Source organism: Kogia breviceps, chromosome 8 (genome assembly GCF_026419965.1).
Source record: "Kogia breviceps isolate mKogBre1 chromosome 8, mKogBre1 haplotype 1, whole genome shotgun sequence".
Lineage (NCBI taxonomy): Eukaryota > Metazoa > Chordata > Mammalia > Artiodactyla > Physeteridae > Kogia > Kogia breviceps.
In genome coordinates, this window is record NC_081317.1 from 21727041 (window position 1) to 21740302 (window position 13262).

Below are 13262 nucleotides of genomic sequence, written 5' to 3' on the forward strand. Positions count from 1 at the left end.
CTCTCTCTTCCTGTCCACCCACCGCTATGAGATGGATTCAAATATCTGTAATGCAGTGAAATACAGTTGACAGATGAAAGAAATTTTATGAATGTATATGATGTCTGGTATCTTATATAAGTACTATACATTTAGCATGAATTTAAACAATTAACTTCAATACAACAGTAATTATTGTTTAAGGTAGTTGATGAGAGTGATGAATCCCAAGCTGATAGAATATTAGGCTTCACAAGAAAGGAAAATTTAAGATAAATGTTGACAATAAACTGAATGGATATATTAGGTAGAATTAGTTGATTTTTAACTTTTTCCACTATCAGGCACATTCAGATAATTTTTCCTGAAAGTGCAATATCAAGAAGTAGAAATTCTAGAATCAATATTTGCTTCAAAGATCAGTGATACTCTGTATGGAAAAGGTATGGAAGTACAATGATTGGAAGTATTTCCAGAGAAGTAATCACCAGTTAGAAGATGCTTATGTTGGCATTAAGTAAGAGTGAAAGAGGGCACCAACACTATGTGTTCACCACATTTGTTGATATCACAGAATCTAACATTAAAAAGTTTTCATATAACTTATTGGGTTTGTTTTCATTGGAATGCTTATATAATATCCAAAATGTCTTCTGATGTGCTCTATATTATGAAGTTTGTACTTAGATTTTTAACCCAGTAATTGAATAGTTAAGAATGTTCACTTGACGATAACTGAAAATAGGAATAGATTCATAGCCAATTAAAGTAAATGAGATCTTCAGTTCTTCTGGAGAGCAATTTTACTATTTGGAAATAGGTAAACCTCAAACAGATTTTAAATGGTAATGAAACCAAGGCAAGACCATTTGGATTAAAATGTATATTTCATTCACTGAAAGCTTACTGACAAACTACTACTGTATGACAACACCTAGTGTATATCTGAATTCCCAAAAACATTTTAAATGATTGATCAAAATGCTAAGAACTTTCTGATAAACTGGACTGTGTCCTAGAGTAAATATTCTAAGCTGTAATTCCTCTGATTCTCACATAAATGAGAACCATTTTGGACTCATTCAGCATTCAAAATTTATTGAGACAATCTGGGACTAGCAGATGCAAACTATTATATATAGAATGGATAAACAACAAAGTCCTATTGTATAGCACAGGGAGCTATATTCAGTATCGTGTGATAAACCATAATGGAAAAGAAAAAAAAATTTACTTCATTAGGTGAATTTGTTGATTTACTAATAATGACCCAATGACCTAAAATAATATACCATAGTTGCTTTATTCCAAATGAGCTAGTAGGGAATTCTAACTCAGGCTTTTTATTTTCTAAGACAGTGGAATTTTCCAAATCCTACTCCACTGCTTCAGCACAGTTTTGCCCTTGGTTATTCGATTTCAAGACCACTTAGGAAATACAGTTATCCTGAGAAAATCACTCTATCAAGTCTTGTGAACCCCAGCCTCTTCTGCAACAAAATGATCACATTAAATGTATTGCAATCCACCAACTAGGAGTTGTATGGATAAAATAGTATGAAAAATATATGAACAATTTTATACCAATATATATTATTTTTATATTAGATTTAAATCATAGTAATAAATGTTATTTTCATAGTTAAATTTTTATCATTCAGAGCCTTTTTTAAAATGAATGAACCAATGTTTTGTGATTAAGAATGGTTTTCTGCTCCTGGGTTTGCTGTTTTACCAACATTTACTTTTAATTTTTATATTTCCGGACGTTGAAATTTGTACTGCTTCCAAAGAAAGAAGACATGTTTCCGGCATTCAAATATTGCGCAATAGACTATTCATATGAGGTAGAGTGTTACTGGATCACTACCTGTTTACTAAAAATTATGATATAAAAGTGTTATCTACATTCACTATATGATTATGATTATTTTTCAGTAGTCCTTAGAGTAATCCGTAGTCTAATTACTTTGAAATTCATTTAAAATTACTGTCCACTCTTTTTTTTTTTTTTTTTTTTTTGCGGTACGTGGGCCTCTCACTGTTGTGGCCTCTCCCGTTGCGGAGCACAGGCTCAGCGGCCATGGCTCACAGGCCCAGCCGCTCCGCAGCATGTGGGATCCTCCCGGACCGAGGCACGAACCCGTGTCCCCTGCATCGGCAGGCGGACTCTCAACCACTGCGCCACCAGGGAAGCCCTCCACTTTTAATATACCTTAAAAATGCTGCTTTGGGAAGGAAATTATTGACAATTTAGCATGAATTTGAAGCTGTCAGCAGGAAAAAATATAGAAACTCTTGACGAGTTTAGACTGCTTTTATGAATGATCTTGAGTGATCTTGAGAGGAGTGGGGAAAAAGCAATCCCAGTTATCTTTATGATAAAATGACAGTAACAGTATGTATTGGCCACTTACTATGGGCCAGATACTTTGCTCTTTTAATGGATTATATCATTTGATCACTTGCTCTTTTGATGGATTATGTCATTTTGATGATCATAACTACTCCATGAGGAAGATACTATTATCTTATCAGGTTTTACAGTTTTACAGGTTAGAAAAATGGTGTCTAGAGAAGTTAAATAGCTTGTACAAAGCTATTCAATTCAAACCAGGCACATTGTTAAGAAACTAATTATGGACTTCCCTGGCAGTCTAGTGGTTAAGACTCTGTGCTCCCAATACAGGGGACATGTGTTCGATCCTGGTGGGGAAACTAAGATATCGCATGTAGCACAGGAAAAAAAAGAAAGAAGAAACTAATTAGAATAGTTGTCACACAACAGTTCATAGTTCTTATGATCTTAATTAACAAGTTAAATTTTGGTTTTCTTTATAACCTTGCTTTATAACTATTGCTCCACTATAACTAAAACTGTGTTATATTTCATAGGAAATAAAAAAGGTATATAGGTATCTTAAGGTTTTCTTATTCCCTCATAACCGAGGAAGGCAAATGTATCATTATAACATATATATATGGTAGGGAATCAGAGGTCATTGTTACACAAATATTTATGAATGTATTTATCCACTTGCAAAATTAGTCTATACTCAAACATCCTCAAACTTTTATCCTCGCCAATTGTATCTTAGTTTCTTGCTGGTATCTCAGTTTCTTGCCATGATACAATACAAATATACTAATCAATGGCAAATCTTGCAAAAGATAATGGGTTTTGTAAAGTTCGTGAAAACAGTCTTGAAGAACCACTCAAATAACAGGTAAAGCTATTATCAGACGAAGATTTTACAAAATTAGACCAGATTACAGACAAGAGAAAGAGAATGGTTTGAATATCAAAGGAGTCAGAGATGCCTTGGGAAAATTTGATTAAATCCTCAAATATTTTCTAGAAATATTTATGATCAAAGGTGAAGTAATGACTAGTATCATGCATATCATCATATAATACAGTTTTGAGGGAAATTATGACAAAAAATCAGTTATAAATATAAGCTAACTATGAACAAAATTCATTAAATATAAATTTTAATTTTTATAACTTTTTTTCATTTTTTAGACAAAGTTCTAATCAAGCTTTTCTTTCTGTTTTACTATGAATCTTTGGTCCTCATTTTATATAAATTACTTTAACTGAGCTTTCCTTTGTACCATTTATTCTTAGATAATGAAGACCTCTTATTTAATATGTTATTATACCTTCAGCAAACATAAAACTCTTGGGAAGTAATGCAAGAAACTATCATTTGTCCAAATACATAGAATAATGAATTCTGTGAGAAGTTGAGAGTCACTGAGGGACGGCTTCATAGAGGAAATATTGCTTAAGATGATCCTTGAAAGACGAATAGAATTTTGATAACTAGAGAAGAGTATCAGGGCATTTTTCAGAGGCACAGTGTAGACCACAGTGTTGATGAGGAAGTGACCACTAAATGTTAATGGGGTAGTAATTGATCTATTTAAAGACTACAGTTAGTATTAAAGAGTAATGGGAAATAAAACAGGAAACTAAAGGCAGACCCAAGTATAGAGAATTTTGATTTATAAGCTTATTTAACTGATTTAACATCCTTTTAAGGTTTAATTATTAGATTTTTTTTAAAAATTAGTAACGTATTTGCTGGATGTCACAAGTGAAACTGTGCAAAGACGTAGAAAACAAAAGTTAAGATAGCAATATTATACTGTTAAGTGAAAAACAGCACATTGCTAAATGGTATATAAATGATGTGATCCCATTTTTTTGTCACACACACACACACACACACACACATTTTAGCCTAATCTAGAAAAGAAAGTATCTAGGAAAATACACCAAACTATTATTGATATGACTAGGGATCTTGACTTTCTCAGTTATGTGGTTCTGTGTTAGATATTTTATAGTGAGCATGTATTACCTTTAAATAAATATAATATAAATTTGAAAGAATAGAGAATTTTAATATTCTGAATATTGACAGATAAGTATTTTTAATCCACTATATACTAAAAAATTTTATAATCTTACCTTCTTACATAGAATGTAGTTAGAAAGAAGTTTTGCAGAGATGCTTTATTGCTTGAAATCCCATCATGTTTATATCAAGATGAAAATTATCCTGCAAGAATTACTGATAATAAATATAGGAGGCCATGGACAAGAGGTATGTTTTATTTTTATTTTTTAAAAATCTATTTTTAAAAGAATTTCAGAGTTTAGCATAATAAATTATTAAGAAAATGCAGTGATTTTCTCATTATATAAAAGTGTATTCATATCAGAATTCCAAGAAGTTTACAAATTAATATTTTTATGACAGAATTTAGGTGACAAGGAATTGGAAAGCTTTTACTAGATATGAATAGAACAAATAAAAGATATGTAGGTGATGAAGTTTTAAAATATTCTAACATTGTAACATTTGTTGTACTATAATAGGATCTTGTTCAACTGTAGGAAGGCTACTTTAAGTTGTAATAATACACTGGATATAAAACTATTTTTAAATGTATATGTACAAAATACCATCTTTTACTTTTATCATGTCATAGACTTAAAAAGGACTAGCCTCCCTGGAGGATACAAGTCAGTTAACAACATTTATTTACCCTGTATTCTGTATAGGCACCGTTACAGGTGCTAAGAACACAGTTACTAATAAGACATAGAAATAGTCCCTGCCTTCAGTGGGTTTTCAGACAGGTAAGGAGGATGCAACAATAAAACCATTAAATATGTAAACTAATATTTGGTATTGATAAATGTATAGAGAAGATACATAGTGTAATGTTATATGAAATTTCAGGATTAGGGAATGCTATTTCCTAAGATGGTTAGGGTAGGACTTCAATGAAGAGGTGGACATTTGAGTTGAGATCTGAGTAATAAGATGGCAGCAGCCATAAAAAAGATATAGGGGAGAAGCCTTTCAAGCAAATGCAAAGTTCCTGACCCAGGAATAAATTTGATGTGTGTAAGGACTAGAAAATTAGGTCATCATGACTACTTAATGAAAAAAGGGGAGATCTGACAAGTAGGCAGGTTCTGAAAGATATGAGGCTTTGAAGGCCATAAGATGGAGTTTGTTTGTTTGTTTGTTTCTATTATAGCTGATCTGGTAAGTCATTGGACAGTTTTAAGAAAAAGTGGCATAACCTGATTTTTGCATTAGAAAAACCATTCTGGTTGTTTGGAGGTTGGAAGGGGTAGGGATTGGGAGGCAAGGGTAGAGGTGAGAAAATCAATCAGGAATCTACTGTATGGTTCAGAATCTAGACTATTAGGTGAATCTATACTCTACATAAAAGATGGTACCTTAGACTAGGCTTATAGTAATAAAGATGTGAGAAGTGGTTGAGATTGGGATTATTTAAGAGGTCCAGCCAACAGTGAGAGGGTTAAAAAAATAAAAGAATAAAGAGTTTCTTCTAGGTTTTTGACCTGAGCAACTGGGTGGATGGCAGTGCTATTTCCTAAGATGGGGAAAGGCTTGTGAGGAAGCCAATTCGTGGCTGGAGTCAATAGCTCTGCTTTGGCCAGGTTAAAATGCCTTGGAGACATCAAGAGGCAATTGGTTATATTAATCTTGAGCACAGCTGGAGTTTCAAATTGGGGTCATTGATATGTAGACTGCACATTAATTTGTAGAATTGTATGAAGTCACTGAGAACATGAGTATAGATAGAGCAGAGAACCTAGGACAAAGCAGTAGAACACTCCAACCATTAAAAGGCTGATATAGAAGGTGAAACCAGCTAGGAAGACAAGTGAGGTAGAAAAACCAGAAGAGTGTGGTGTTGTAGAAGTCTAAAGAAGAAAGCGTTTCAAGAAGGAAGAAGTGGTCAAAAGCATTGGTCCATGTTAAAGTGTCAAGTAAGATGAGAATAATGTGTTGACCATTAGCTTAACTAAATGTAGATCATTGATGACCTTTGTAAGAGCGCCTCCACTGGAATATTGTGTATGAAAGCCTGATCAGAGTGTGTTGAGAAGAGAATGCGAAGTGGGATGTGAGATGGTAGTTATAAACAACTCTTTTGAAGAAGTTTGTTATGACGGTAAATAGAAAAATAGAGGTGCATTAGCTGAAGGGAGAAATGGGGTAAAGAGTTTATTTTTTTAGATGTGTGAATTTTAAAAATATATGTGTGATAAGGAAAGAGACTATGAAATGTTTGTCTGCCAATGGAAATAATCTTGGTAAAAAGAAAGAAAACGATGATGCAGGAAATAAAAAGGATAACTTAGTAAAAGAGGATAGTATTAGATAGTATCAAGAGCACAATGGGAGGAGTTGGTATTAGAAGCCAGGATGGTTCTTCCACTATGATAGGATAGGAAGGCAGGGTTTGTAGGTATTTATGCTAGTGAGATGTTAGAATTGGTGGTAGAAGTTGAGGTCATTCTCTTCTATTTATTACTAATTTTTTGTGTGGAGGCAAGGACATAGAGAGTGGGTAGGGGGATAAGTATCAAAAATTGGGGGAGGGGAGTGTCAAATAGTTGTCCTGAAGAATGAGAAAGTCAATTTTATTAAGAAGGATATTAAGATGAATTACCATTATCATCTGTCAATGTTGGATGCCCATTTAAAAGTTATGGTCAAAATCTCAAGTGAGCTTATTCAGAATGGCTGGGGTATTTTTCCCAAATAATTTTCAGCTGTTCTAGTGTACATATACAAAGTGAAGAGTAGGGGGGTTCCTAAATTGGTATAAGGGAAAGAGAGGCAAGGTAATTAAGAGTCTTTGTAAGGGAGTGATTATGAGACTGGCCATGGAACCTAAGCTGTATGAGAAAGGAAGTGAGGACATGAGGGAGGATGAATATATTGTAAAAATGGAAGGGTCGGTGGATTGAAGGTCTCAATCAGGTTGGAAATAAGATAAAGAGTAGCTTTCATCAAATGCTTCTCTAAAACTATAGAAGGAAAAAAATGAGTTAATTATTTTTCCTATTTCTTTTCCTTTTCTTCTTTTTAAAAATAACAATAACACCAAAATTTATTAGGCATTTACACCATGTCAGGCACCATTCTAAGCAATTTACATGTCTTATCACATTTAATCTTTACAACAACACTATGAAAAGGCCATTATTGTTCCTAATTTGTAGATAAGGAAACTGAGGTAGAAAGAGGTTAAGAGATTTACCCAAGATCATAAATTAATAAGTAGCAGTATAAGTATCTAGGCAGGGTGATTCCAGAACCTGTATTCTTAAACACTAAACTTTTATATTTTTCAGTGAGGCAGACTCAGATGTTCAGTTATTTGTTCAAGGTAACAATAGTAAGAGCTAACACTTAGGTAGAATACAGGTCCTTTGCCTCTTCACTCAGTTGCTGCTTCTGACACTAGCGTATGATGTGGTCCCTTTCCTTAAGGAACGGAGGGTCTAATTTGGGAGACAAGCTATTAGATACACATGAAATTTTAAGCTGTGACTGTATATGATTAAGTACTGAAGTGAGTGCCACTGACAATATTATGGCCCTTCAAGGGGAATGTATCAGAGTGAGCTGGAATGGTAAATAAAGGCTTTATGAGAAGTTACATGAGCTGTTGAACAGGATTATCTGGGATGGTAGTGCTGTATAAGCAAAAGAGAGGCTGTAAAAATGAGGATGCTCTGTTCAGGTGATATTGTTCTGACTGGTAGAGAGGGTTTTGTTTTTTTTTTTTTTTTAGTGGGGGTTGTAATAATGAGAATGATTATTTAAGTATTTGGAATCTGGTATAACTTTGAAAAAATTACATTTGTGAATAAATAAAGATAACACCATAATGTAAAAGATGAATGTTTGGCTTCCTTGTATTAAGTTTAAGAGAAAATTCCAGAAGCTAACGTTTACCATTCTCCTTTCTAGTTTCAGCTGTTTCAGTTAGGGGAATGACAGAAATCTCAGTCTTGGATCAATGGAAAGCAAGTCTCTTTGTGGAGGAGTTCCCTGAGAAGTATGTGTCCTTAATCCCAAATTTCCCCTTTACATCTAGAAGATGAATAGTAAATTCTCCAGACACCTAAGAGAGAAGATCCTTTCCTTTATATCCTCACAGGTTTTCTTCTTTTATCCAAAACACAAACCCTAGTCTGAACCACAAAGGAGGGGTTAATCAAAATGATTTACAGCCTCTTTTTTATCTTTCCCTCATTTATCACATATTAACAGTTTTCTATGCATTTGTATTGCAAAAGACAGAAATAAAGCCAAGATGCTATTATGCTTTTAACAATAAGTAGACTTCTGGTGGAAAGTGTCTATAAAAAATCCTTTATATTAAAATCAGTCTTTTTATCCCTGTAGTAGAAATGCAGATTAAGGCTATTTTCTAACATACTTTGTCAAAATGTTATTTATTATTCAGTCATTCATCAGATATTTATTGCATACCATTCTGTATGCTGGATACAGGATAAAAAATGAATAAGATACAGTCTCTACTCTCAAAGAACACAGGAAAATAGGGAATAGAGATTTATAAATAAATAATTACAATAGAATGTGGGAAGTACAATGCCAGAGATAGGAACACAGAGCATAGTATGAGGAAGAACATCTAACCCATTCTATGATGTTCAGGTAGACATAAAGTAGAGATTTTAGTGCAAATGTAAATAATTTACTCTGCTGCTTCACTTCATGCAAAGAGTACTGATCAGACCCAGGAAGGATTTAGTTATTGTTCAGATTTCCAGTTTTAGTAATTTAAGTTTTCCTTAGTTACTCTTGAAAGAAACAAATGACCAACTTAAATGTGTCCAGCCTCTAAATACAGAGAAGCCCAATTTACTATTTCTGTCATCTAGGAATTTAAAAATCAGGTTAGGAAGATAATATATGAGCAGAAAAAATTAACAATGTTAAGAATTAAATGATAATATAAAATGATCATCAAAAGGTCTATCACAAGGTATAAGGTCAATGCAAAGTATCTATCACATGACTAAACTCTAGAGCAGGGATGAAGCAGAAAAGTGTAGTAAAAGGAGTTCTGCACTATGAAATAAAAGATGTGGACTTGATTTGAAAAGTCAAGTACTGACTCCTCAACAAGTCATTTTCTCTCTCTGATCCTCACTTTCTGTATCAGTATAATGATAATGAGTCAGTGTTTCTCAAACTTTAATGTACATATGAATCACTGAGGATCTTATTAAAAATGGAGATTGTGATTCAGTCTGTGTTGGGACCTGAGATTCTGCACTTCTAATATGCTCTTAAGTGTGCTGATGCTGCTGGTCCAGGAGCCTACTTTGAGTTACAAGATACAAGATGCTCTCTAAAATTTCTTTTCACCTTAAGAGTTAGATTGGTAGGGCTGTGCCTTTATAAGCAGGAGAGATCAGCTTCACAAAGAGGTAGGAACTGAGCTTGAGCTGGACAAAGAAGGAGAAACTAACTTGAGAGAAAGCATTTCAGGTAAAGAAAACAGCCTGTCTGAATAGAGGCAAAAATGTACAATCATTGCTCAACAAAGGCAATGATCAGGCTCAAACAAACGATTCCTGTATGAGAGAAATGCAAGGCCCTGAAGGAATGGGCACCCCATCATATCTGACCCTCCATTTTGCAGTACCAAGATCATGACCATGGCAAAGAAGGTGGAATCTGTGGCACCACCTAGAATAAAATTTATATTTCTCTGCCTCCCTGTAGCCAGGTGACTGAGCTGTTCCCAAAGCATATAAGCAAAAGAGGTTTATGCAATGTCTGAGGAATGTCCTTAAAAGGAAGTGGTATGTCTTTCTCCTCACTTTTCTCCTTCCTGATGTTATTGATAGAATACAGATGTAACAATTGGTTCCAGCAACCACCTTGGAGTATACAGGATAAGAACTAAATCTAGGAATGGCAGAGTGGAACAAAAGAAGCCTCAGTCCCTGTTGAATTGTGAAACTGTCTCACTAGCCATGACCTTCTAGCCTCGAGCCTTTTTGTGTGTGTTTTAGCCATCATTAATTTCAAGTTTGTCTCATGAAGTGAAATTTAATTTTTAATAGCCTTTACTTTTTAGATCAGTTTTTGGTTCACAGCAAAATTGAGCAGAAGGTTTAGAGATTTCCCACATCAAAATTTAATTTTAAATTCGGGAGCTTTGTTACCTAATGGAAATTAAGAATAAACATTCTGATCATTAGCACTACCTAGATTTCCTGAACCTTGCTTTTCCTCTCTTTCTCACCTCTGTTTCTTCTTCCTGTTTTGTTACTTCTTAATATTGATTCTAAGACCTCAGTTTTTTTACTTTTATTAATTTGTTGGTATAGTGTTTTAACATATATAGGCATTTTCTGCCATGTGTCCTGAAAAACCTTATGTTCTTCAAAACTGCACACTAAAAATAACAGGGCATACAGGAAAATTAGCTTCTGTAGTCAAAGCTATGCAACTTGCAACAGAGCACTAATAAAAGTAATAGCTATTCTAATTTGTTTTAAAAAAAGACCACCAGCATACTCGAAAAGACATGTTAAATTCCTAACAAATAAATACATATTAGGGTAAATATAGAAATTTGAAAAAAATGAAGATCTTAATGGACAGGCTAAAGGAGGAGTTGAGGCTACTGAATTATGGAGGCAAGGGCAAAATGCAAAAATATCATGGAGAACCATGCAGTAAGCTTCCTAGCTTCCAGGACAGAGCTCATGGCCAACTAGAACAGGAGGAAGAACATATAACAACATTCTCTATTCCTCTGTGGCTTGCTGCATTCAGATGAATGCAGTTGAATACAGGACATTGCACATATATTTAGTTCATGTACACCTCATAATAACTGTGAGATGGGTATTACAATCCCAACATTACATGTAAGAAACTAAGACTCAGAGTAAGTCAATTGCCCACAGACATGTAGCTAGTCAATAGTTGGAGTGAGGATTCAAACCCTCAAACCCTAGTCTGTATAACTTCACACCCTATACTCTGGTTTGGTTTATTATAACATCTTTATTGAGATAAAATTCATATCCATATAACTCCCATTTAAAATGTCCAACTCTGGGACTTCCCGAGTGGTCCAATTGTTAAGACTTTGCCCGCCAATGCAGGGGTGCATGTTCGATCCCTGGTTGGGCAGCTTCTTAGCTGCCTTTGCCTTGCAGCCAAAAAAACAAAACATAAAAGAGAAGCAATATTGTAACAAATTCAATAAAGACTTTAAAAATGGTCCATATCAAAAAAATCTTTTTAAATATTTTTAAAAAATTAAAAAAATAAAGTGTCCAGCTCAACAGTTTTTAGTATATTCACAGGGATGTACAACCATCACTACAATCAATTTTAGAGCATTTTCATCAACACAAAAGAAATTCTGTACCTATTAGCAATCACTCCCTATTGTTTCCCCCTTACCCTGGACGGACAACCACTAGTCTTCTTTCTGCCTCTCCAGATTTTCCTATTCTATACATTTCTTTTAAATGGAATCTAACTAAAATCATACACCAATCCCAGCGGGGGGGCGGTGGTGGTGATTTCCCCACACCATGAAGTTATGCTCTTAACACCAGCTGGGTGTCTTACATTCAACTCAATTCTGACACTATCAACCTGGAGATAGCATCAGATCCCACAGGTTAAGGGTTTAGTTTTATAAGACTGCCCCCACACCCCACACTTTAGATGCCGTTTGCAAGGTTATCACCTGTGCTTCTGACTGACCATCTATAGATTGGAGGTTCCAACAACCTCCTCTTTGGGTTCAATCAACTTGCTAGATAGACTCATAGAATTACAGAAACTTTTTACTTACTGGGTTACCAGTTTACTACAAAAGGGAACAGTCAGATAGAAGAGATACATAGGGCAAGGCATGAGGAAAGGGCATGGAGCTTCCATACTCTCTCCTATCACCCCACTTTCCCAGAACCTCCATGTGTTCACCAACCTGGAAGCTCTCTTAACCCTGTCCTTTTGGGTCTTTAGGAAGGCTTCATTACATAGGCATGATTGATTACATCACTGGCAGTTGACTCAACCTCCAGCCCCTCTCCTCTCCCTGGAGGTCAGAGGGGTGGAACTGAAAGTTCCAATCGTCTACTCACATGATTGTTTCTCGTGGCAACCAGTCCCCATCCTTAGGTGCTTTCCAAAAGTCACCTTATTCACATAACCAAAGATATTACACATACAGTATGTGATCTTTTGTGACTGGCTTCTTTCACTTAGCATAATGGTTTTAAGTTTCATCTATTTGGTAGTATGTATCAACATTTTTTTTTTTGGCCACGTGGCATGAGGAATCTTAGTTCCCTGACCAGGGATCAAACCCTTGCCCCCTGCAGTGGAAGCATGGAGTCCTAACTACTGGACTGCCAGGGAATTCCCAGCACTTCATTTCTTATGACCAAATAATATTCTATTTTATGGATATACCACATTTTATTTATCCATTCATCAGTTGATGGATATTTTTTTCCCTTTTCTGGCTATTGTGAGTAATGTTGCTATAAACATTTGTGGACAAGTTTTTGTGTAGACATATGATTTTATTTGTCTAATGGTAGAATTGCTGGATCATATGGTAACTTTGTGTTTAAATGTTTGAGGAATTGACAGACTGTTTTCCAAGCAGCTGTATCATTTAACATTCCCACCGGCAGTATATGAAGTTACAATTTATTTACATCTTGTCAATACTTGTTATCATCTGTCTTTTTGATTATAGACATCCTGGTGGGTGGCTCATTGCATGTCATTGTAGTTTTGATTTGCATTTCCCTGATGGCTAATGATGTTGAGCATCTTTTCATGTAATTATTGGCTTTTAGTATATCTTCCTTGCAGAAATGTCTATTCAAGTCCTTTGCCATTTTCAAATTG

The 13262-nt window shown here is 34.7% G+C and overlaps 1 protein-coding gene across 1 annotated transcript in view; it reads left to right on the forward strand.

Annotated features, from left to right (window-relative positions):
* The first annotated feature begins 1781 nt into the window (after positions 1–1781).
* The window catches only part of SHOC1 (shortage in chiasmata 1), an 87249-nt gene continuing 75768 nt past the window's right edge, over positions 1782–13262 (forward strand). The window contains exons 1-3 of the mRNA XM_059071547.2: positions 1782–1826; positions 4472–4595; positions 8301–8388. Of these exons, the coding sequence (XP_058927530.1) occupies positions 1782–1826; positions 4472–4595; positions 8301–8388 (257 nt within the window). The remainder of the gene's footprint in view (positions 1827–4471; positions 4596–8300; positions 8389–13262) is intronic.